At 57.6% G+C, this 23,963-nt stretch overlaps 5 protein-coding genes and 1 pseudogene across 6 annotated transcripts; all 6 read right to left on the reverse strand.

Moving 5' to 3' along the window:
- Positions 1–480: 480 nt before the first annotated feature.
- LBRM_18_0010 (TATE DNA Transposon) lies at positions 481–2,370 on the reverse strand (the record flags this gene model as incomplete). The annotated part of the gene is made up of 1 exon (XM_001562137.1): positions 481–2,370. The coding sequence occupies one exon, from the start codon at positions 2,368–2,370 to the stop codon at positions 481–483; it is 1,890 nt and encodes a 629-aa protein (XP_001562187.1).
- A 7,248-nt stretch (positions 2,371–9,618) lies between these two features.
- Positions 9,619–12,627, reverse strand: LBRM_18_0020 (conserved hypothetical protein; the record flags this gene model as incomplete). Its single annotated transcript, XM_001563879.1, has 1 exon — positions 9,619–12,627. One exon carries the CDS (start codon positions 12,625–12,627, stop codon positions 9,619–9,621), a length of 3,009 nt encoding a protein of 1,002 aa, XP_001563929.1.
- A 2,063-nt stretch (positions 12,628–14,690) lies between these two features.
- LBRM_18_0030 (putative mevalonate-diphosphate decarboxylase) lies at positions 14,691–15,872 on the reverse strand (the record flags this gene model as incomplete). Its single annotated transcript, XM_001563880.1, has 1 exon — positions 14,691–15,872. One exon carries the CDS (start codon positions 15,870–15,872, stop codon positions 14,691–14,693), a length of 1,182 nt encoding a protein of 393 aa, XP_001563930.1.
- A 717-nt stretch (positions 15,873–16,589) lies between these two features.
- Positions 16,590–17,624, reverse strand: LBRM_18_0040 (conserved hypothetical protein; the record flags this gene model as incomplete). Its single annotated transcript, XM_001563881.1, has 1 exon — positions 16,590–17,624. The coding sequence occupies one exon, from the start codon at positions 17,622–17,624 to the stop codon at positions 16,590–16,592; it is 1,035 nt and encodes a 344-aa protein (XP_001563931.1).
- Positions 17,625–18,185: 561 nt separating this feature from the next.
- On the reverse strand, positions 18,186–19,673 carry LBRM_18_0050 (annotated as a pseudogene). The gene is given in 2 exon segments: positions 18,186–19,616; positions 19,620–19,673. Coding segments are annotated over 2 exon segments (1,485 nt in total).
- Positions 19,674–20,546: 873 nt separating this feature from the next.
- On the reverse strand, positions 20,547–23,471 carry LBRM_18_0060 (conserved hypothetical protein; the record flags this gene model as incomplete). The annotated part of the gene is made up of 1 exon (XM_001563882.2): positions 20,547–23,471. One exon carries the CDS (start codon positions 23,469–23,471, stop codon positions 20,547–20,549), a length of 2,925 nt encoding a protein of 974 aa, XP_001563932.2.
- Between the last annotated feature and the right edge of the window lie 492 nt (positions 23,472–23,963).

Raw genomic sequence — 23,963 nt, forward strand, 5'->3', positions numbered from 1 at the left:
CCTAACCCTAACCCTAACCCTAACCCTAACCCTAACCCTAACCCTAACCCTAACCCTAACCCTAACCCTAACCCTAACCCTAATGCCACCGTCCTGTGTGATAGGGTGCTCGCGAAGATATAATTTCTTGAAGACAACAGAGGGCGAGAAGGGAGAAAGATTTGTGGAAGGCAGATGGGTATGGAGAGAGTCTTCGCGACCCCATTGGGAAGCGGCAAGGCAGGCACGCAACCACGACCGCGGCGCCGCGTCATGATTATGCCGCCGGTCCCCTCTACCGCGCTCGGTCGCGTGAGGAGCACATCAAGTCGTCTTGGACTTCTTTTGTGTGCTTTTTCTTATGGCTTGGCACCGGTACCGGGGAAGCCTCCCCCCATAGCACGCGGTTAGCCATCCATATCTTGTGAGCGATGTCGTCGCACCGTCCTCCGGAGAGTCGGCCGTCAGGTTCCGGCTCCCCTCGGATGTTTCTGGTGACGATCATATCTCGCCGCCCTCCTCGCGGCGCCGCTCTTCGCATAGCGGGCACCACATGTGCCGGAGGAACGGCACGCCAAACGGTTCAACTCGGTGAACCTCCAGCGATCCTGTCGCGTCCACCCCGAAGTGTCGCGAGTAGGCGTCCGCCGGATTCCGCGCACCCTCTACGTAGAAAAAGACTACGTCGATCCCTCTGTTGTACCAGAGGTCGTAGGTGTACTCGAAAAGTTTGTTCAGGGCGTAGCCTCTGCCAATGCCGTCGAAACCGTTCAGGTGTTTCTGCGCAATGACAATCGCACGGTGGTCCGTGGCAAGCGCGATTCGCGCTCCGTTGGGCACCCTGTGGTGCTCCACCAGGTGTCGCAGCATTAGTTGTGCCGCGCGTGGTTCCGCGTGTGCCGAGTACCGCGCCTGGAAGCGGTCCGCCTGCAGGTCTGGGTCCTCGAACCGGCCTCCCGACCGGACGCGGCGACGCAGCTGGTACTGGCGCAGTTTTTCGAGGACGCGTTCCGCCTCGCCGTCGTCGCCGCCGAGTTGCCGTTCCAGGTCCTCGGTCCAGCGCTGCCGATAGGTCCACATTTCTGTGGCGCCCGCGTCGCGGAGGTGAAGTACAGCACCCCACCCTTCCAGCGACGCGTCGGTGAAGGCCACCGCGTCATAGGTCGCCTCGTCCGTCGTTGGGTGTCTCTCGTCCGAGATTTTCCACCACGGATTCTGCACCAGTGCGCCGCCGATCTCCTGCAGCGACCGCGCCACGGAGGAGTCGATGTACGGCACCGCGTCGTCCCAGTCGTACCCGCGGAACGTCAGCCGGTATATGCCTCGGTAGGCTCTCAGCAGCTTGAATGCCCGTGCGGGGTTCATTTGCGTGGTATGGAGCGCGAAGAAAATCAGCGAGATCAGCGAGGCCAGACTGCGTATGGTGTGGCTGGTCTTTTGGAGCGCAAGCTTCAGCTTCGCCACCGTCTTCACCGAGTTGCGGATCAGCCGCTCTCGGCCATTCCATGTGTATTCTTCACCGAGAAAAACGGTGTTGGCACTCGCCAGCTGCAGGATTTCCTCGTCCGACATCGCCTCCAGCTCGTCCCGGTTGGGTGACGTCATCAGGTTCGCCGCCTTGATGCGTGCGACGACCGTGCGCACCGCGAGCACAAACTCACGCTCCTGGCCTTCGCGTGCGGCCACGAGAATGTTGTCGATGAGCGTGGTGATGGTGACGGGCGTGTCGATGTCGACAATCGTCCACGTCACCGCCTGGCCGACGGCAACGCTCCACCGCGCGCCGGTCGGGAGAGTACGAAGGCGGTAGTATCGCCCGTCATGCCTGGCTCGAAAAACGAACTTGTTACGGAGTGTCGCCGCGATCGGGATAGCGTCGTAATAAGCTTCGAAGTCGATCTGTAGCATGTACCGGGCGTATCGCAGCCGCTGTCGTCTTCCGAGGCGCGTGTCGTAGTGGACGCGCGGGACGTGATGTTTGGGGATCACGCGGTTCAGCAGGGGCTCCGTGATGAGGCGTCGTCGTCCTTTCAGCTCCGGCACCGTGAAGACGTTCACGCCGTGCATGCCCTCTGGCAATTGCACCTGGGCGCCGATGTCGCTGATCGGGCACGGTTCGAACTTGCCCATCTCGACCGCCTGTTGGATTTCCGCAGCCGTGAGCGCACACTTTTTGATGGTTCGTGAGGTCCTCAACCCATCGTAGAAGGAGGGATCCAGAAAGCACTGGATTCGCTGGAGAAACCGCTTCGTTGAGGCGCGTTTTGTCGGCATCGCCAGCACGGTATCCATGTCCAGTGGTGTGTTCCGTTTCAGGTGCAGCGGCCACTGCTTCACGAGTGCCGGTCGCTCCGTCAGCACTTGGATGAAACCGGACATCTGGTCCACCATGGCCGCCACCTCCTGTGGTGCGATTCCGAGATTCGCGCACGATGACTCTTGCGATCGGAAACGGAACACGGAAGCCGCAGCCTCTAGAGGGTCTGGAATAGCGCTCTTCCGGCGTTGTCCCTTGCGGTCTCGGCCTCCACCGTAGGCTGCTGGCCATACCCAAGATAGCGCAGCAGCGTGGCCTGCTTCGCGTGCCCGGAAATCATCATCAGGTCCTTCAACGGGACACCCGCTTCCGCCATACAACGGAGCGCGCCTTTCCGGATCGAGGGCAGCTGTGCACCTCGCATCTCTGTTCGCACCTCCTGGGCGATCAGCGCCCGCAGCTCCTCCACGTGTGGTGAGAAAAGCTCCTCGGATGGTTTTTTCTCGACCAGCATCTCCTGCAGCGTCGCTGCGAGGTCCCTCGTTAGCATCGATGGGATCGGGTATGGGCCGCGTGTTTTGGCACCCTTTCCCTTGCGGATCGTCAGCGTGACCTTCACGTATGTCGTTTTTTCGTCGCGGGCCGCATCAACTCCACTTAGTGTGAATTACTTCATACATTTTGAGAAGAGATAGAGGGACAACAGTGAAGTAAGAATCCATAAGATACACATGATTAGTAAGATACATATTTATCGACCAAGTGGAAGTGAGGAGTGGGTTTCCGAGACACACGCGCTCACTCAGGATTCCTTTTCCACGGATACACGAACACCGATTCAGCTATCGGTCAAATTTCGCACATCCAACACCACATCCCACCAACCACCCCCCCCCCCCCTATAAGGTCAAGTGCCATTCGATTGCCTTTGTGGTTTTACACGCCGCCAATTGAACCCTAACCCTAACCCTAACCCGTGTACCCTGGCCCTCGGGAGGATTTCCCCGGTACAGTGGGAGAGGGTGTCGCAGGGCGAGGAAGCACTGGAAAGAAAATGATCTCACCGTGAGACCTCGGCACCGCGGAAGGCCCAGTTGCCCCCAGCTTAGGGTGTGCTGCGGCGTAGCATCGCTCATCCAGGTGAGATCGTGGGGTTCTGGAGAAGAGGCCAAACGGACAGCCGCGAGAGAGCCGGATAGATCGAATGCAGCTGAGGTTCCCAGCGAGGTGCTCTCAAGGAATGCCCCGTGGAGAAGGGCGCCTACCACCTCACGCGTGTCTAGTGGCCTTTCGCCGTGGCAGGAAAAGCTAGGGTGCCGCATTCCGTGAGGATGCGGAACGATGTCCAGGAAAGCTGGAGTGCAGCCTCTTACGGCCAAGCAGTGAATGAGGGAGAGCACTGCAAAACGGGCTCCAGAAAACCTTCCATGGGGAGCATTTTCTGCAGCTGCCGCAGGTGCAGTGTCCCCCGGACGCGTGATGCTCCTGACGTAACAGACAGGGCATATGGTCTGTCGTTTCGTCAACACGTTCGGTGGCGCAGAGTGCCGCCACAGCACCCCCTCCCCACCCCTAAACCGTCCACAAGAGTTGGGACTTGCAGCTTCACCAAGGGATGCACCGCACCGACCGGAGAGGTCCAAGGGGATGACTGTCACGTTCGAGCCCGCGCGCAATCCAGTTGGAGGGGGGATATATCAGTGTTCCCCTGCACAATGTGATGCGCACACCACCATTGCACTCCCCAGGGGATGATGATCACACACACACACACACACACACACACACACACACACACACACACGTGAATACATGCGTATTGGTCGGCATCGCAGCAAAGGTGGTGGGAGCGGTGCCTTGCGTGAAGCGAAGAGCCTGCCGGAGCTGCCCCAGCACGGATGGCTGCCACGACCCCCTGTGGCCTGCGAGACGCACCGTCACGGACGCTGCACACCCACTCGATAGCCTTTGAAGAGGGATTGCATCTGCTCCTTGGAGCAACGCCGGTTCTGCGGCAGTACAGGAGGGGGGGGTAACGCGACGCCTGCAATACCGATTCCACGCCTGCAAGACAAAGGGTTCTCGGGGGATACGAAAACGGAGTTTGGGGGCGCCTAGTCCGCCTAAACAGCGCAGCAGAGGAGCGGCAAGCGTCCTGGCACCTCCTGTGACGCTTGAGGCCAGGCATAACGAGGAGGAGTAACAGCACACGTAGGGGGCCCGGTGCTTGAATGGTGCGCTCCCCTCTCAGTCGCTCACTGCAGAAGTGAACGCAGGAGCGTGGGGGGACGCGGAGCGCATGGTACCTGAAAACGCCCGAGGGTGGCACTGCACCCGCGATCGTTGAGTGCACCTTCAGAGTGGACACGGCACGTGCCACTCGCTAGCACGGGAGGGTGGGGAGAAGAGGGAGAAACGAGCAGCAAGAATAATCAATCAGGACTGGAAGAGGCGGAAGCGAGGCAGTGCAGAGGGGGCTTCCGGATCTCGCGCTTAGTCTATGCAATAGAGCGCCGCGTGTACCGGCATGGCGCCGCATAGAGACATTCGATTCGAGGAAAGAACGATACTGTGCAGCTTTGCGGATCCCGCAAGCGGCAGGGTGCTCTGCAGCTGCCCCCAGTGGCTGAAGTTGGCGAGCTCCAGCGCACGGCACTTGCTGAGGGCACCGATGTTGCGTACACCACTCCCACTGGTGTAGATTCCGCACGGTCATCGCCGGTGCACCCGCTGCAAGCACGGCAAGGCTCTCCAGGCACCCGCCATCACGGATCCCCACAGACTCCAGCACGGGTCAAGTCCTCCACCCTTCACTGTTGCCCATGCAGCCCGCACAGGCGACGACCATGCGAAGGCACCGCGCTCGTGTCAGCGGTGCGTGGCCCCTCAGCTGCTGAGGTGAGCCAAAGCAAGCTTGCGTGAGTGGTACGCATCGATGAAAGTCGGAGGCTTCCTCAATCGAAGACCCCCCGGACAGAAAGTCCAACTAGGCGGGCGGTACTCATGAACTCCTCAAGGTGGGGGGTCACTCTTTGGGGACCACACACGACGAGGCTCTTCCATGCGAGCAGCTGAGACGTGAGCCGCAAACGGGCCTCGCGGCAGTCGTTGATGCAGCGCGTGCGGCGTTGGGTCATCCTGGCCGGGACTGCACTGTGCCGTACCACGTGACTCTCACATGAGTGACGCTCTCGTTCAGCTGCAGGAGCGCGCGCTGGTTGACGCCAAGAGCTGTGGCAGCCTCACCATCTGCCACCTCGAACAGAAGCAGGTGTGACGCCCTATCAGGCGGAGCGGCGAGTATCGCACGCACTGCACCCACACCCCACGCACAGTCAGAGCCAACGCACGCTTTCCCAGCCACCAGCTGGTGTGCTGGATGGCATTCTCCGGGTTTGACAAGGCATCAGCCAAGCCCACTGCGTCGCGTACAACGTCTCCCGTCAAAGTGATGGTGGTGCACTCCATGCAGTACTCTCCCCGCTGCTCCGCATACACTTACGCGCGAGACAGCGCCGCCAACACTGTCAGGTGGGCGTGTGCCGACACACAGTAGGTCACCTGTACCAGCAGAGCTCCCTCCGACGAGTCCAAGGAACTGCGCACCTCGCTCGTCCTGTAGTCGTCCAAGTCGAGCAAGTCACGGTGGGCTTGCGTCACTCTGCAAAGTACAGCGTCCGTCTCGATGGGTGTGGTATCCCGCCGACGCAAAGAAGAGGATGCGGTACAAGGTCTGTGGAACAGCGGGGAGCCGGTGACGGCAGTGGGAGCACAAAAGGGACGACGACAGGCAGTTCTTCAGTGGAGGAGACGAGCGGCACGTTGAGCACCGCTGGAAGAGAGCGGGGTTGTGCGTCTGTGGGCGTGCAGGCGCACATGGTGTGGAGATCGAGGAGGCGAGAAATGCCCGGACAAGTCCATCAAGAAGAACCCACAGGCACACGCCATGACATGCAGCTGGCAGAGTTGAGCTCGATCAAGTGAGGGACGGTGCCCTTCGTGGCGCTCGAGGATGAAAACCAATGGCGGTGCAGTTCGAAGAGCGCACGAGGCCGGCAAGGCCATGGCGCACACCAGCAGCAGCGCCCTCGTGCACAAAGGCGTCATCGCGACGCTCTTGTGCTCGACCCCTTCGCCGAGGGGGGCCTTCTCCGCGCACCGCATAGCGTCCCCAGAACTCCTCCGCGGAGTGGCGCGCAACAGAGGGCGAGCCGTGTTTGTTTCCCTGCAAGATAACGGGTGGAGAACGCATTCGACAGCCGGGAAGAACCGCATAGAGTAGGATAAGCAGCGTTGGCAAAGTTGCTCTTGTTCCAGTCGACAAACCATCGCGTACAGCATCACTGCTCCCAGCAGAGGAGGGAACACAGACGGCAACACACCGCCTAAATCTCCCGACAACACGGTTGGTGGGAGAGGAGAGAAAACTAGAGCACAGAGGAAAGAAGCGCACAGTGCCACGCGCTACCACAGTGGCGAACCGAGGAAAAAAAGCATCGCCATGCAACCAAGGCGGTTGGGCACAAGGCGGGCCGGAGCAGAAAGCACACGAGCGCACAAGTGGCCTTGTCAGAGCGAAAGAGAATAGGAAATCGAACGGAGGATCCACTGGCGAAGGGGGGTAGAAAAACGCGGGAGGTCAAATCAGCAGAGACGAGAACGCGGCAGATGGGCATCCGGTTGGTGACGTGAGACCCCTCCAAGTGATACACGCGGTGTGTATGTGTGCGGGTAACTCCACCGTCGCGGTGACACGCCCACCGATGGTGCCACAGAAAAAGAGAAACGACAAAACGACGCGGGAGTCAGAAAGGGATCGAAGAACGAAAAAAAAAGAGAGGTGAATAGCAGTGCACGATCTATGTGTCTTTGCTGCGCAGCTCACGCAACGTACTCGCCACTAGTCCTTGCTCAGGGCAGAAACCCCTTACCAGGTCGGTCAAGAAGAGAGTGGGAGAACGTCACAAGGCAAACAACGGCACCGCAACGGTGAAGTGCATGATGCTGCTTGGGGAGTGGCTGCGCTCCTCACCATAGGAAACGGGCAGGGGACGGGAAAAAACGCTTATAGGCGCCTATCGAGCCGCGCAGGACCGAGACAATGGCAGTTCGGGAAACTGAGAAGGCTCAGGGAGGCTGCCCCTCCACTCCCACTCCCCCTTTGTGGACGCTACGGCTTCGATCGCATGCGCGGCATCTGTGGGCGACGCAAGGCTGCCCCTCTTGCCGCAGCCTCGCAAGCTCACGATCGCTAGTGGCGGACATACCTCGAAGCACACGATAGTGCCGGCAGCACTACGGCTGGCCTTGAGGCTCTGGTGAGGCGGTGCTCGCGCTAGTGTGGCAAGATCGTGCAAAGTTGTGGGGTCGCCAAGGCCGAGAACCCTCAACAGGGGAGAGGCAATGCAATCTCCTCGACGGTGCGTACACGCGAGCACTGGAGACAGATCACCGGCAGGTTTGGCGCTCTAGGCACCCGTTGAGCTCGTCAGTGCTGTAAAAGCGCGTGCTCAGAGCTTTGCTTGTCTTCGAAGTCGGTGCCCCTTGCAGCGGCGCGAGACTGGGGAGATCTTTGCAGCCGCGTATGTGGATCGTCTCGAGGTGTGGGCACTGGCTGCGTGTATCCACGCGGCGAGCTGAAGAGGCCCCCACCGTCATCGCTCGAATGTGTGGCGAGTCCCTCAGTGTGGAGAGGTTGTGCGGCAAGACGTCCCTCGAGGCTGCGCACGACGCTGCCCGCAGCGCGAATCACACGCAGCTGACGCGCATCTGCGTGCAGTGCCAAGGAGGTCACGCTTCCGCAGATTGAAAGGTCCGCACAAATTAGCGAGGGGCATGCGTCAAAGCTGGTCATTGGAGGAAGCTGTCGCAGGCAACAGAGAACTGGATGAGGTGCTGCGCGGCCGCAGAGTCGCGCATGCTGAGGGTAGCCTCTTCACCGTCGCTGGCTGAGAGTTCGGTGACGGGTGGTGAAGGTTGGACCAGAGCGGCAGCTCGAGCAATGCAGTCCCCGAGGTGCAGCCCACAAGGATTGGAAACGTGATTCGAGAGCACTCACTGCAGCACCTCAAATGACCCACAAGCTGCAACCCCATTCGGCGAGCCGAGCAAAGAGCCTTTCAGCGCGATGTCGCCACCACAGCCACAGTCGGCCTGCTGCCCACGGTGGCGATCGCCGCAGTCGTCGTGGGGGAGATGTGCATCGCGCTATGGGGACCGTTTAGTCAAGTGCATCCACATGGACTTGACAGCACATCCGCCGACACGCACGTGACAACACGCAGGACAACGGCGCCGCTGGTTTGGAAAGAAAAGGGCAGACCTAGTGAGCCCCCAACCGATACGCCCCGCACTGCGTGTATGGGTCTCGAGTCGCTGTTCTTTTCTATCTTCACATGTGCTGCAGTTTGCTAGAAGAAGAAGCGACCGCAAGCTGAGTCGCATCGCCTCTGCGGAAGGGCAGCCGCTCTGGTGTGCACCCTCTCAGCGATGCGCCACGGCCCTTGAGCGAGTGCGTCAGATCCGATGACTGCCAGCCGCGGCTCAGCGTTGTTGCCCTGCCTCCTGCCGCCCGATGTGGAAAAGAGGTGTCCATGAATTTTCCTTGGACGACCCAGGTCAGTACATAGGTGGTGTGCGTGTTGGTAACAGGGCAGAGTAATAATCAGGCCAAGGAAAATGTAGTAGGTGTCCAGCAGGTATGCTGTTCATTCAGTAGTGAGAAAACAAAAGGTGTCTGGGTGGTTGTCAGAGAAGGACAAACACGATGTGCAGGAGTAAAAAAATACGCTATGTAGGGCTCCTCGCATGCGTTTATCTGAAAGGTAAAGGGGGGCGGCAGAGGTGAAAAGAGTACATCGCATAGCATAAAACGCACTTGAAGGATTGGCAGTGTAAAAGATGTTGCGAGGAGATGACGCCACCGCGCAGTCGAATACAGGACGACACCGAGATAGTAATGTCACGAGAAAATTACCACGACCGAAATAGAGTCTCACATTTCCCTTTTGTCACGCTAAACCATCACATGGCACACAGAGCACCTGTGACAGCTGCTCTTTGCTTTATCAGCATATTTGGGGTAAGTGAAAGTGCCATAGAGGCGTCGCCCGGCGGCGGAAAGGAAAAGGACCTTGTGAGATTCATCTGTTGCCAACAGATCGAATACGAAGCGAAAAAAATAAGGCGCCACTGCAGCACAGATTGCCCGCCGAATGTATAGGCGCGGTTTACAAGACTGAGGGCCAGGCCCACCATAGCAACTGTTAGGTAGGATCTGAGTGTCTCTACCTTCTGGAGCCGCTGTGAAACCAGGCCGATACCGCTGCGGCAATCACGCAGTGTTGTCCTACGGTGCCTCGGCGCACAGCACGAAAGGCACCCTACTTTTCACTATGTTCTATGGCGGAGATCACACCGCTACCCGCCACCTTAGCATACTGTCGACGCCATTCAATGATCTGTTGCGCTTGCTCGTGAAGCCCTGCTTTGAGGAACGCAGCCGAGAGCTGCAGTGCCGTCGCTGCGTCGGGCACCCAATTGCGATCACGAATTTGATGCAACGTCTCCACTGTCTTATCAAATCGGCCAGTGCGAGCATAACCTCGCGCGATCGCGTTGAGGGCGTTGTACGTCAACGCCTCAGCCTCGCCCTTTTCATGAAGAAGTCGCACGACGTCCTCGACTTTCTCCATCTGGCCCATGCGGCAGTAGTAGGGAATAAGGCCGCAATAGTCAGAGGCGCTGAGCGTGCCGCCCTCGCCTCCCAGCGCCCGCAGCAGCTCCTCGCACCTCTGGATCCCAGAAGTAGCGTTGCAGCGGCAGAACGCATCGATCGCCGACCAGACCACTCGCTTTGTCAGAAGAGCTCGGTTCTCCTCTTTGGTGACTTCGTCGAACAGACGCTGCACGTCCTTCCCGAGTCGGGAGCGGCCGTAGGCGGAGATCATGATGCAGTAGGTGATGTCGTCCATCGCGATACCCGCAGCGCTGCGCTTCTGGCGGAGCTCCTCTAACTGCTCATATGCTTTGGCCCGCCCGTGACCGTCCATGAGAATGTTGTAGGTGACGTTGTTATCCGTGTAGCCCTTCTCCAAGAACTCCTCGTGGATCTTTCCCATCTTCACCACATCCCCTGTCTTGGCATAGGCGTTCATGACCTGGTGAAACGTGACGGACGTTGGCGCCGTGTCTGGCGTAGACTTCATGTCGTCGAAGAGGGTCTCCATCTCTGACACGCGCCCTGACTTGCCGAGCATGTCGAGAACTGTGGTGGCCGTGACTGGGTTTGGTGGCACTTGCTTCATCATGTTGTCGAGCACGCCCTGCATCTTGGACATGTTGTTTTGGCGGCTATAGAGAGACAAAAACTGGTTGTACACCTCCGTATCAGGGAAGAGCCGGGAGGCTAGGAGGTCCTCCCAGGCGTTCTCGACGCCCTCTGGATTGCCCATGCGGCTGAGAGAGGAGGCGAGTACCGAGTAAAAAGTGGCGGAGATTTCGCCATCGTGAGACTTGAGCAGCTGGATGACCTCGTTCACCTTTTCACCCTCCCCCCAGCGAGCAAACGCGGTGATGAGGGTGCCAAAGGTGACATCATTCATCGCCACAGATTCCGACTTCATCTTATTCAGCGTCGCGTCGAACCTATCGCGGTCCATGTGCTTCCCGTACATGTGCAAGAGTACGTTGTACACATCCGTGCTCCAGGTCGGAATCGTCTTCAAAAACTCGTCGACATCACCAGCGGTGCTTCCTTTGTGGATAGCGAGGGCATGTAGCATGCTTGTCTGGACGTGCGGATGATCACTGGCGTTTCTCTGCTGGGCTTCAGCGTAAAGAGCTTTTGCCCTGTCAAGATCACCGCCATGGATGCGAATGAGCACGGCAAACGTGATGGGCGTGAGCTGAACCGTGCCGGCCTCCTCACGCTTTCGCAGCTCTGAGAGAAGCGCCTCGACAGTGTTCGTCTGCCCGAGGTCCCCAAATATACCCAGAAGCGTGGTGTAGAGGTGAATGTCAGGACGAACACGCCGCTCCTGCATCTCTGCGTAGTACTCCTCCACGTGCCTCGGATAGTACTTACCGAGAGCACGAAATACCCACGTGTACGTGACGGCGTCTGGACTGACGCCGTTGCTCTCCATCTCTCTCTTTGTGGCGAGCACGTCCTTGACATTGCCCATGAGGGCAAACCACTTTAGCAACTCATTGTAAATGCGCACGTCGTTCGTGAGGGAGTGGAACTGCATCCGCTTCCATGCGCTCTTGATCGCTTCAGGTCGGCCAGCAGCCCCGTAGCCGCGAATGACGGCGCGGATGTGCGCAGCACTGATGTCCATGTCAGGATCGCCTTGCTGGATGCGGGACGCGACGGACGACAGCAGTGTGTCCACCTTGGCGAGCATGAGCTCCTCACTGCCACGGTCACCAAAGTGAAGTAGACGGGCGTAGGCGGTGATGACGATAGAGTCACCCGTTGCATCCGGCACATACCCCAGCTCCTTCAGCTCCTCCTCGATGGCAGGGATCTCCTCCACACTGGTCACATGCCGCATCTTATGCCGCAGCGCTGTCGCGCACACATCAGCGGACAACGGTAGCTTGTGCTCTAGAGCAACCTGAAGCGTCTGCGTGAAGCTTGTGTCGTCGTCGAGCTTGAAAAATGCGCGAAACAGTGCCGAGCACACCTCCGTTCGTATCTTGTCGGTGGACATGCCTGAGACAGCCTGAAGAATCTCCTGGAGTTTTTCTACACGTCTCAACTTCTCGTAGCCAGAGATGAGCGCCAGAACGTCCTCTGATCCTAGCTCCGTCAGCGACAACCCCTCGCGTAGGGCTTCCGCGTCGGCTTCGCGGTTCGCAAACAAGTATGCAGCGATACAAAGCGGCCGAAGTTCTGGCACATCCTTCATTTCCTGCGCGAGTTGGTACATGAGTTCACCGCTGTCATTGTTGCGATAGGACTCGAACAGACAGCGAATAGAGTTGACAGTAATCACACAACCGTACTTGCGGAAACGGAGAAGTGCGCGAAAGAGCAGGTGAGCCATATCATGCTGCGCGTACTTGACGCACTCCTCGAGCACGCCCTCCACGATCTGGGATGCATTGGCTGGGTCAACGAGCTGCCTGCGGAGGAACTCCTGCAGTAGAATCATCAGGTGCGTCACTGTATTTCGGAACTGCAGTTCACGTTTGCGAGATCGCCAGACCTGCTGGCGAACGTACCGGAGAACATGCCGCGGCTTTGTCTTTACAACCTGCAGCAGGTCATCCTCATCCCTTTGCGAGAAAGGCTGAAAGGCTCCTGTGCGGCTGTGGAGTGGGGCTGTGCAAGCAAACGCACCTGCAAGGCGCAAACGCAGGAGTTGAGGTGACCAGCGTAGCATAGTCGCTCGATGCTAAGACCGACAGAAATGAGGTGCGAGCAAGACGGGAAAATTTTGTACGTGGCAAAAAAAAAAAAACAGTAGTGATACTGCACTTCGTCCTTGCGCCAACCTAGCACGAGTACCCCGGGAATCGGCTTCCTTCAACGAAGCACAGTGTCGACGACACGCTGCCGACCAGATGAAGTCAACGGAGAGGAGCTGCGCGCCCGATGTAGAACTCGTACAGCACACGTAGCGAAGCTGGGTGGAAGAAGCAGAAAGAGATGGTGGAAAAATGTGAGAGATGACCAATAGAGTGCAAGAAGGGTACGCAATTGGCAACAAAGAACGCCAGTAGGCGGTATCACTCCATGTGGACCCCATGGCACCTCGACGAGCAGCGGCAATGGACGTCGCCGCCAATGCGCCTCCACGCCCACTATTGTCTCTCGTTGCCCACTTTTCACACTTGAAAAGCTCCAGCTTGACAAGGTACTTGGATTCTCCCAAACACTCAGCCATAGCGCATCGTTGCACGTGGTAGTGCATGCGTCGGTCATTATGGAATCGACTATAGGAAAGAAGTAACACGTTCCTATAGCCTTTGATTCAGTCGCCAGGGGACCGATCGGTGCGGCTGAGTCGCAGTGTGTCATAGATCCCTCCAGCTGCCTTTTGGTGACTTCCTGATGGCCAATGTAGTCTGCCATCATCGCATTCGTCATGCAGAACGCCTTTACATGACAGTAGTCAGCGTCTCGCGCAAGCTGCACCAGGTTGTGAGACAGCAAGCCATTTTTGTTTTTTTTTTGGTAAGAAGAGCTCTGAGGAGAAGCAAAGGATGGCGCAGCCTCGGCGGCAGCAGAGACAAGGGTCAACGCGGTTGGCATACGACTATTTCGTGCGGCTACTGTACAGAGGCATTGGTGCAGACGTTCACACACTGTCGAGGTTTCTTCCAGAGCGGCCTGCAAGGCAGTATGCATACCCTGTGTCTGCCGCAGCGTCATACGGAAGCGCTGTTCAGCAGACAAAACACAAGTATTCTTCTTAAGTCGAGCAGCAGGGCGCATAGTGCTACGCTCCTTCCCAGTGGCTTTCTCTTCCCCCTCTTAAGAATGAGTGAGCGCTGTCACGAGCGAACGTTTCTATCGCACATGGGCCATGTCCTTATCAGGGATATCGATGTGCATCTTGTACCCCAGCGATGCGCTGATACGAGTCACCACAGCGCTCATCATGCGCGCGATGCTTCAGAAGAGCATCGATTGGACCTTGTTTCCGCTGCAACTGTGCCTGCAAGCGGGTAGACGCCATGCGAGTGAGGCTTGTCCGCTCGTTGAATCGACAAACGCGTAGTCATTCATGAAAGAGAGAAGAAAGGTGGGGCACCAAGTGTGAGGAGGGGACACCATAGGCGAGAATGGAGAAGGGGTGAGGAAACATCTCGCGTAACATACACGCCTGTTATTCAGTGAGGATTGCAATCGCGTCGCAAACGAAAGGGCAAAGGGGAAAGTGGCGCTACATGGATTCACTAAGCGGACGACGCTGCACGCTCGCAGGAAAGTCGCGCAACACCCCCCCCCCCCCAGAGGTCATAGCACAAATCAGCGCCCATTGAACGCCTCCCTTACCATTCCACCTATGCCCTGTACAGAATGTGGGCACAGTCCCAGCTCCCTTCCCCGGCCGCCTCCATCCCACCTAGTGAGCGGACGAGAGCTGAATGAACAACTTTGTGTGAGTCAGGCAACTCTCCATTGAACGCGTGATTGCCGCGTTGCTTAATCCCTCCAATTCGACAGCAAAACAACAAAACAAGTGTCATCGATCTCTTCTAGGCAGAACAGACGCACACGTGATGAGAACGCTGAGATGAATGTGGGACAAGGGAAGGGTAAGATGAAGGAAAACAACAGCCACACCAACCGCAACGAGGCGTGTGTGGCACAAGAAAAAATAAATGTGCTGGTCGAGTAATGGATACCGCCGCCGGCCCCACCCCTCCTTTGGGAAGGAAAGGATCCAAATCATTTGGCGAAGAAAAAAGAGGTGCTGTGTTTCAGCGACAGGGCTCGCTAGGTGTGCGGGGAGATGAGGGACTCGGCGTCGTCAAGGTGAATGACACCTTGGCCCACGGGGGACTGGAGGAGCATCTCCAACGGCCTCTTCGGGTAGTTGATGAGCCCCTCGAAAGATGTGGGGAGCTTGTACGCCTTGCACTCCTCCAAGAGGGCTGCGTCGTGGAAAAACATCTGCTCCCATGAGGTGGGAAAATGCGCACACAGCATCGCCACTACCTCCGGGAGATTCTTCTTGAGGGTGAACATGAAGCAGTTCGCGCCGGCATCGAAGGTGTAGGCCATGGCGTTGTAACCCTTCTTGGCGTTGAAGGCACGGATGAGGCGGATCATGGCGTAGCTGTCCTCCGTGGCGTACTGGATGCAGGGCACTGTCGTGTGGCAGATCTCTTGCAGGTCATCGGAGTCAGCCATCGCGATCTCCGCAAATTTGTTGAAGTCCCGCTGCTGAATTGCCTCCTTGACTGCCTTCATGCGAGCCGGCACGACAGACGCAATGCGGTCACTCATCATCGGGGATGTCTTGAGCGACTGCTGCATGCCAGTCGTGCTCGACACATCCTTCTTCTCGCCCTTGAGAACGGCGCAGAGTACCTGCATATCCGGCCAGTACTTTTCGTCCACAAACTGCGTCGCGATGCAGTCGGTGCCATCCGGCTTCTCACCCCTGTGCCAAATCACAAAGCCACCGTACGCACTGCGGCATGCGCTGCCAGAGCCGAGTCGCGACAGCATGGACACATCCACGGTGGCGCTGTACGCCTTCACGAGCGCCGAGGCAAGCGCGCAGTAGCCGCTGGCAGAGGAGGCCATACCGGCTGCTGTCGGAAAGTTGTTTTCCGAGACGATGTACGCCTTCAGACTCTTCAGATGGCTTGGGCAATTAGCTCGGATGCACGAGAGCACCGACTGAATGCGCGGCGTCTCCTGGATGTTACTCTTCTTTCCATTCAGCCATAGCTCATCCTCGGTGGCATCGCGGCGAAGCTCGACCGATGTCTTGGAGCGGAACGGCTTCGTGGAGAGTGTTATGCTAAAGGAGTCATTGGTGGGCAGTATGAGCTTTTCACCCCCCTCACGTTTTCCCCAATACTTTATGAAGGCAATGTTGATCGGTGCCTCCACTGTCACACGAATCGGCGCTGGCACTGGTGTGAAGTTCTCTTGCATGCTTTCCATTTTTCAGAAAGGAGGAACCGTACAACGATAAACTATAAGTGAGGCGCTACGAAGCGTATGTCTGTGTGTGTGTCTGCCTGCACCGTAACGAGGGCACTGAAGGAGGGTATCAGTGTGGGAGTCAGAAATGACAGCAACCAATGAGTCTCTCTTCCCTCACGGAGCGCGATTCAGAGAGAAGGGTTGGGATAGAAATTAGCGGTCGAGATGTGAATAGCAGGAAAACACGTGTGAAGTCACCGCAGAAGTCGCACCGCACAGTGCATTGTCACGACGGCAGCACCCATGTGCAGAGGAAAGCGCAACCACAAAAAAGGAAGAACGTCGGGGGTAAAGGGAAATGAAACTGTGAGAGTGCGGGAAGGGATCACAAGTAAGCACCTGGGAGGACGCGGCAGTCAGAGAGAGAGAGAGGGCTAGCTGTAAGGCGCGAGGCACAACTTTTATGTTGGATCTGCCCGACAGGTTCGTCTTTCTGCCAAGTGGATATCCCTCAATGGCTGCGCACGTCCATGTGCCTCCGTCCAGGCAGACAAAAAATCGGACTGGGCCCCATGTCCACCTTCGCTTGTTTCGCGTGCTCTCGCTGCTCACACGTCACCTGCAGCCATCAGTCTCAATACACGCCTCGCCCATCTTCACTACCACGCAGCACAAACGTGAGGAAAGAGGATCAAGTCACACTTACGCCTCCGAAAGTCCTTCCAGATGAGCCATCTACGCTAGCAGCTGGCGCACTACGCGCTGCAGACGCGCGTCCACTTCGAGTGGAAACAGGTGATGCACGGCAGTGCTGCTCTTCGCCGGTCTCCAGTCAAGTCCTTGGACGATGCTCTTCCACTCCGCCCCGTGATGCTGCCCATTCTCCTTACTCACCTCTGTGGATCCTGGCGCAGTAGCAGCCGCTAAGAAAACCTCCTCGTCGGCAGCAAAGAGAAACCTCACCGCGAGGAAGAAACCGGCCTGGGTAACCACCTCGGAGCAGAGTGAGAGCGGTCCAAAGCAATTGGTCAGCAGAGCGACAACCCGACTCGGAGTATGCGCATCGAATGGGATCGCTTGCTGGTGAGATAGAACGTGGTGTGCCTGCAGGGTAGCCGTGCGATCCTGCAGAGGCAACGGCGAGTGAGAGAGAATGGTACCATGGAAAGCTGACTCGCTTTCCTTCACGTGGAGGAGCTCCGACAACCTCGTGTCGGAAGCCGCGACTTGCTCTGTTGTGAGCTCCAGCTCCTGGTAAACTTCCACTAGCTCCCGTTGTACTTTCTGTAGCTGCTGCCACATGGTAAAGCCGTCGGTAGAGTATAGTGCTGTCTTCTCCAGCTGAGGGAGCCACTTCGCTAGTGGCGCATCCATCTGAAGGTCAGGAGGCAGCAGATGGTTGAAGGGCAACTCCTCTGTCTCGCTGCAGGGATCACTTTTCGGTCGGGGGGCAGCGCTGGTCGTCGACAGAGGCTCTCGAGGGAAGCTTACTGGCCCCTGCGCTTCTGGCGCCGTCGAATACATGGGGGACTGTATCGTCACGACGCAGTTCTTCAGCCGTGCGCCGCTGAGATACTGCACAGTCTGCTGCGCCGCTGTCGCACTTCGGAACTCCACGTAGTAGCATGGCCGCTCTGTAGCCGCGTCAAATTGCAGCTTGATCTCCACCACATCGTTTACAATCTGCAGCCATTCCTTGACGTCCTCCATAGACACAGCCTTGTGGACATCCTCGAGGAAGATGTACACAACGGCTGCAGCGTTCACCATCGTTTGTATCCCTGCGTCACCGCCTTGTCATGTGAAACAATTGGAGGGGGAGCAACAACTGAAGAGGAGGTCAGACACTGTGAGACGCCGCGAGGGAGAGGGAGGGGGGGGGGGAATAAGACGCCACCCTTCCAAGATTCGTGACACGATAGAGAGATGTACAAATACGGCGTGTCTAGTGTGTTTGGGGGGAGGGGGGAGGGGAGTTGAAGATGCGAGAAGGGTGGAGGTTGCTAGTCAACGAGCCGGATCATTGAAGAGGGCGCCGACAGCGAGGAGGGTTTCCCGTAATGGTGTTTTTTTCTGTGTGCACGCCCTCCACTCCCCCCTCAACTAAAAAAAGTCTCCCTGCTGGTCGTCTCCGCTGTGTGTCATTGTGCTGATCTCACCTGGTGCTCAAACCTACACGGTAAACGGAAAAGCAGCGGGTCTGCATCGAGAAGAACGCCTTTATAAGCCGTGTGATGACCAACTAGCCTCAACAAGCTGGGGTGCGCAGCGGGTGTCGACCAAGTTCATCAGATGAGCGAGAGAACACAGACGTTGGCGCGGCTGGCATACTCAAAGACGGTACCCCGCCCACCTCCTTGACGCTGTCATCAGTGGTCTTGACCTCGCGCCGCAAACGCTACAACATCGCCAATCAGCAGGGAAGCACACGGAGTAGACCTGCGAAGATTACAACACAGGGGTTGCGCAGCTGAAAGTCGCGTGGGCGACGCCCACGACCGTCTGCGTGTCGCCAATTCACACACAGTAGAACGACCCCTCAGTCGCATGGCAGGCGCTGCGTGAACAGCCGCGGCAGCGCCACCCCAACCCCCTCCCTGACATGAATCCCACTAGTGTTCGCGAGGGAAAATAAGCGAGAAGGTGGATGGTGAAAACGGAGTAGCTCACAGCATACGGTAGTAGGTCAGCCTAGCACCACGGTGAGGAGAGAAGCAGTGCTGAGGAACCGTGATGGCGAACACTGCCGCAACTGCCACAACAAACGTATTTACAAAAGCCAACGCACCGGTGCTGAAGAGCGTGACTTCCCCCGCATGAAAGGAAGATGAGGATCATGAAGAAGCGCAGCGCCTAGCAATGAAGCCGCTGGGGCACTGCAGTGCCACCAGCTCCACAATCAACGGCGAGAGCACTAAGCACCGAACTCACCACACCATCGCAAGTCTCCCCAACCCCATAAAGACCAGCACGGTTGTCGTCGAGAGTCACAGTGGGCGTTCAAGCTACAAGAGCATTCCCCAGGTCCAGACATCACCAGCCGCGAAGCAGCATAGTCAAAACCCCAAGTACAGGCTGCCTGCAGCTGGCGTTGCATAAAATATAGACAGTCCTGGTGAAAAACGGCATTCCTAGGCGGACTCAATGGACGGAATAAGATGACAGTAGGCAGGGATGTAGAACGCCTGGAACAGAGCGCGGAGCGCCGCCCTCACCTGAGCCACTGAAAACCACTTGGCATGGCTCAATGCCCCATAATGAGGGGTACGATGTAGCTACGCTGCAGCAGCCCATTCACACAAACGTGCCGATGAGGGTCGTCAAGTGGAAAAACAAAACCCTCTCCACCGCGTCGGGTGCCTGTAAGAAGCGATCCTGCCAATGGTGGTGGCGTCAAAGCCAATGAACGCAGCCGGTGTTGCGCCAGAAAGGATGCAAGAGACACACAATGTCAAGTAGCTGAACGATATGGTAGAGAGAAGGTACCTAGTGTACCAGATCGCCATTCCCAGCAGCACGACTATCCGCGGAGTCCCTTGATCTACCGCAGGAAAAGAAACTCGCAAAAACGTTGTCGGTACTGCACTCGGAGATGAGGAACCCGCTCTTCGCAGTGAAGAGTGCGGTGTCGTGCACGGTGAGGTTTCGACCACTGCACACGGAAGAGAACTCACTCACTGTCGCGCCGTGATGGAAGTAGAGCAGAGGGCTAATCGCAGAAAACGTTCATAAGAGCATGCACGACGTCATCCAGGCTTCACCCTAGGCGGTGCCAGCAGCCGTCCGCGTAGCACCGCTACCCGATACGTCGGAGAGCATCAAAGCGTTTTCGTGCGACGCTTTTTACATGCTCATGCTGCTCGGAGTGCCATCTTCCCTTTTAGAGGGGCATTGCTCTTCCCCGCCGCTGTTCATGTAGCGTTGCTCTTCCCTCGCTATTCCAGCTTTGCGCGTTTGGTCGTCAACGATGCAAATGGGAAGGAGGTGTGTTCAGCGACCGAGAAAACGCCCAGCTCACGAGACGTGTTGGAGCTCCCTGCGTCGCTTGACACAGCTTGATACGCAAGGTTGCTGCCACGGAGCTGCGACGAGTTCATGGATCTGCGAGTCGCACGAAAAAAGCGAAGAACATACAACAAGGTCACCTACACGAGGGAGGTGAGCAGGAAACCTGGAGAAGGCGACGGTGAGGCAAGATTAAGCAGAAGCGCAAGGAGGCCGCTCCACCACATCCCCTGCTTGCAGCGCGATGGAAAGCTCATGAGACAAAAGGGACCACACGGTGTACACAACGTGCATAAAGAAAAGTAGGATGAGACGACGGAGGAGAGAGGCGGAACGGGAACATAATCGCAGCACCAGGGCAGATTGGCCTGAGGGAATCTACCCGGGAGTCGGAAGGAGAGAGGCGCCGTGTGGAAAACGGAATGCGGAAACGCTCGTCTACCATCGCGCCCTAAAAAACGGCCTCATCGACTGCAGTTAGCTCAGTAGCCGAAACGTAACGTGTTCGTGTGGGAGAAGAATGGACTAGAAAGAAGCCGCAGCAGCAGGAGGAGCAGAAAAGCGGAAACAAAATCGAGTAGAATCGCGAGTTCACCACCTGGTCGGTTCCCTTCCCGTCCGCATACGGGGCAACAGGGCAAGGAAACCGCAATCTCAGAAAGGACATGAAAGCACGCTGCGCAATCCTCAAAGCAACGGCATCTGCGCAGCAAGGTCCGCAATGGCGGCCTTTGACGCGTTTGTGTCGCTCAAGACACTTGTGAGCGCCGCAGTGATGGCACGCCATCGCTCTACCAGCGCACGCCTCTGCAGGATGTTGCACTGTACGGACTCATTCCACGCTTCAACGGCAAAGAACTCAACGACGGTCTCGCAGAGGCCGAGGTCTCCCTTCAGGGAAGAAGACCTGCCATAGTGATCGTGCAAATGAGAGGAAGCGGAGTGCCGCGAGGCACCGTTGGCAGTGAGAAAAGGGAGGGCAGTGATGAGAACTTCACATACCAGCAGCCGTCCATCAGCATTACGAGCAATCCTGAAGGCGGAGTAGATCGTTGCGAAGAGAGAACCGAGCGCAGGGGTAGAGACCACACCGCTGCTGAGCTTCAGCTGGGCCGCCGCCAGCATGATGGTGAGTGCCGCATCACACAGAGAGTAGGAACCAGGAGGGGAAAGGCGTAAGGCCACATGGTGGCACACTGTCGCTACTTGTTCAAGATCAACAGAGCCTATGCCAGTCATACTGGGCAGCTCAGCTAGGCCAAGTGCCTCCATGTCAATGGGCACGGAGACATCACGTGCCAGCACATCACGCAGCTTAACTTCTAACCTCGCAAGAAAAAGTGTGATACGCTGCGGCGGCGTGAAGCAGCCGTCTGCGCTGTCCTTCTCGTCGATGCAGGAACTAAGCAGGCTTGCAAGACTATCGCTGTGCCGCTGAAGCTCTGCGGTGGAGAGAGCCGCTTGCCCAGCTGCAAAGGTGTCAAACTCAGTGTCGAGCAAAAGGCACAGGCGCTCACACACAAACCCGACCGACGCTGCCGCGGGCATCTCGGTCTCACAGGCGTCGCTACGATCTGCTTGGAGCTCAACCCCGGCATGAAGGAGCCTCACGGCTCGCCCAGGGTCGCTGTCAAGGAGCGCCTCGGCAGCGTACCAGAGAAACCGACTCCACCAACGCGCGTCAGGCAACGTCAACGTCACGTGCTGCAAGACAGGACAAACATGCGCTTCGAGAATGCCGCCAACCTCGGCGCGGATTTGCTCTGACTCCTCTACCAAGCATCCCATCGCAAACACCTTGGCAAACTCGATAATACACAATGGGGACTGATGCTGGTGAAAGGCAACGACGCATAACTCTGCAACCGCGCCAGCCAAGGGAAGCAACGACGAGCGGAGCAGAAACGTGACGAGCTCGCTGCAGGTCCGCACTGCTGTCTCCTCTGATGTGCAGGTCAGCAGTGCCTTCACCCGCTCCATTCCCTGCTCTGATTTTCCTAGCAAAAAAGCGACCTGCGACTGAGCCTGCAACAAAGGTGCCTCCAGCGCAGGAACGATAGCCTTCACTTGTTGACACAGTCTCAGCGTCTGCTCGAGCTCCTTCGTGGCCTCTCTTCCATCGACGTGCAGTTCGACGGCGAGCTGTGCCATGTCCAGCAAAACGGACTGCAGCTCTTCCTCTGACGCAACGTTGCGGAAAAGCCGCTGTGCCGCGTCCAGGCAGCACCACCGAGTGGCCACAGACAAGTTTCGAGGTTGCTCCTCCACCGTTTTGGCTGACAGCTGCCAGAGACAGCAGAACAGGAAGCGGTGAAATGTCGGTGGTGGCAAATCGCCCTTGGAGAGTCGGCGCAGTAGCTCCGCAACGCTCCACTCAGAGGAGTGGCGAATGAGAACGCACAGCAGTCGGAACTGGTCAACGGCGATCGCCGAGGCCGCCACACGGCGGTGCAGCTCTGAAAACAACGTTTCCTGCAAACTAGGGATCTTCTCCATTGCAAGGCTTGCCATGGCGCACAGATCCCCCACGTCGACAGTGGCGTCACCGCAAAGAGCACCGAATAATGGCAGCACCTCGTTAGTGGCATGGCGGTGCACTTCAGCTTTAAAACGCACCACAATAGGCTCGACGGTGCGGAGAATCGCGTGCGACGCTGTCGCCGCGTCCGCCGCGTCGTCGTACTTGCCGCATAGAAGCAGCGAATAGGCGTACTGCAGTTGTGTCATGCCGAAAAATGTCCGCTGTTTCACCGTTCGCACCTTGATGGATTCCTGCAGTCGCAGGGAGAGGAGCAGTAGGGTCTGCAGTGCAGCCTGTTCGTCTGAAATCCGCCTGGCTGATGCACGTGGTGGCAGCTCCACTCCCTCGGTCTCCGATGCACTGCGAACGTGTCCACCGCATGGGTCTGCATCAAAATGATCCACCTGAAGTGATTTGACTCCGATGCTATAGATGAGCTCGAACAGCGCCTCTGTGTACGCTGGGCTCAAGCGTGCCTCATCAGCCAGCTTGGCGGCCATGACACAAGCGCGATCGTATCCCCCTGCCTCCCAGGCTGCGCGCAGCTGGGCAAAATGAACCTCTACTGAAAATTTGCGTACGGTGGCACCGGGGGTGCCCCCGCATGCCTTGACAACACACGCCGCCCAAGCGAGCACCTTGTCAGCGGCATCGGTGCGGCGCGTACGGAGGAGGTCTTTGCTCGTCTTTAGGCACATTAGAATGCACTTCTCGGCGTCATCTAGGTGGTGAGACAAGTGCGCCTCGCGAACGGCTGATTCCGCGAAGACACAGTGACTGCACAGGTACAACTGTGTCACTAGCCAGCGTAACTGCACCTTGAGGTCTTGGCGCTCTGACGGCCAACCGGATAAAGCAGTTGTGTTCCAGCTGTCCAGCGTTACCAATTGCACCCGCAGCGCTGCCTTCACAGGCAGGTGTCCACCCTTCGTAGCGTACGCGGAGACGCAACTGAGCCAAATCTCCAGCTCCCGCAGCGCATCCTCGAGGTGCACTGAAGCATCAGCGTCCAGCCAGCATGGAACAACTTTGTGCAACCACTCCGCGCACCTCACTACGCTCGACGCACTGCCATCCGTAGCTGCTGTCATCTGTCTCTGCGCCTTGCTGTGCGTGTTTATGTAGTGATGAAAGACCACGGCTGACTTGTCGATCCCTTAGCACGAGAGAAGAAGGCCGAGGTGAGGGAGTGAAAATGTAACCAGTGGTCGAGCAGATAATGGGAGCGACAAGAGGACACTCGGGGAGACACACGGAGGATCACGTGGAAGGAGAGAGCTCAGGGCAGAGAGGGTGGGGAAGCGAGAGGAAGTCGTGACTAATTCCACATGGGCCAAACTCCAGAGGAAGCACCATCTGTTACACTCCTTTTCTGCATTACTTGAGTGGGGAGGGGCGCCGAAAGAGGGCACACCAACAAGGAAGCACTACGGTCCCATAAAGTCCCCTAATGCCTTCCACCAACGGTTTAACAGAGAGTAGCTGAGAACTGGGGAGAGACGCTAAAAACGCTGCTGTGCTGCATGGGCAAGTCATCTGTGCTTAGACCTCCGGTGACCGTTATTGGGGCACGCATAGCGTAG

The sequence above is a fragment of the Leishmania braziliensis genome, chromosome 18, assembly GCF_000002845.2.
Source record: "Leishmania braziliensis MHOM/BR/75/M2904 complete genome, chromosome 18".
Taxonomy (NCBI): Eukaryota; Euglenozoa; class Kinetoplastea; order Trypanosomatida; family Trypanosomatidae; genus Leishmania; species Leishmania braziliensis.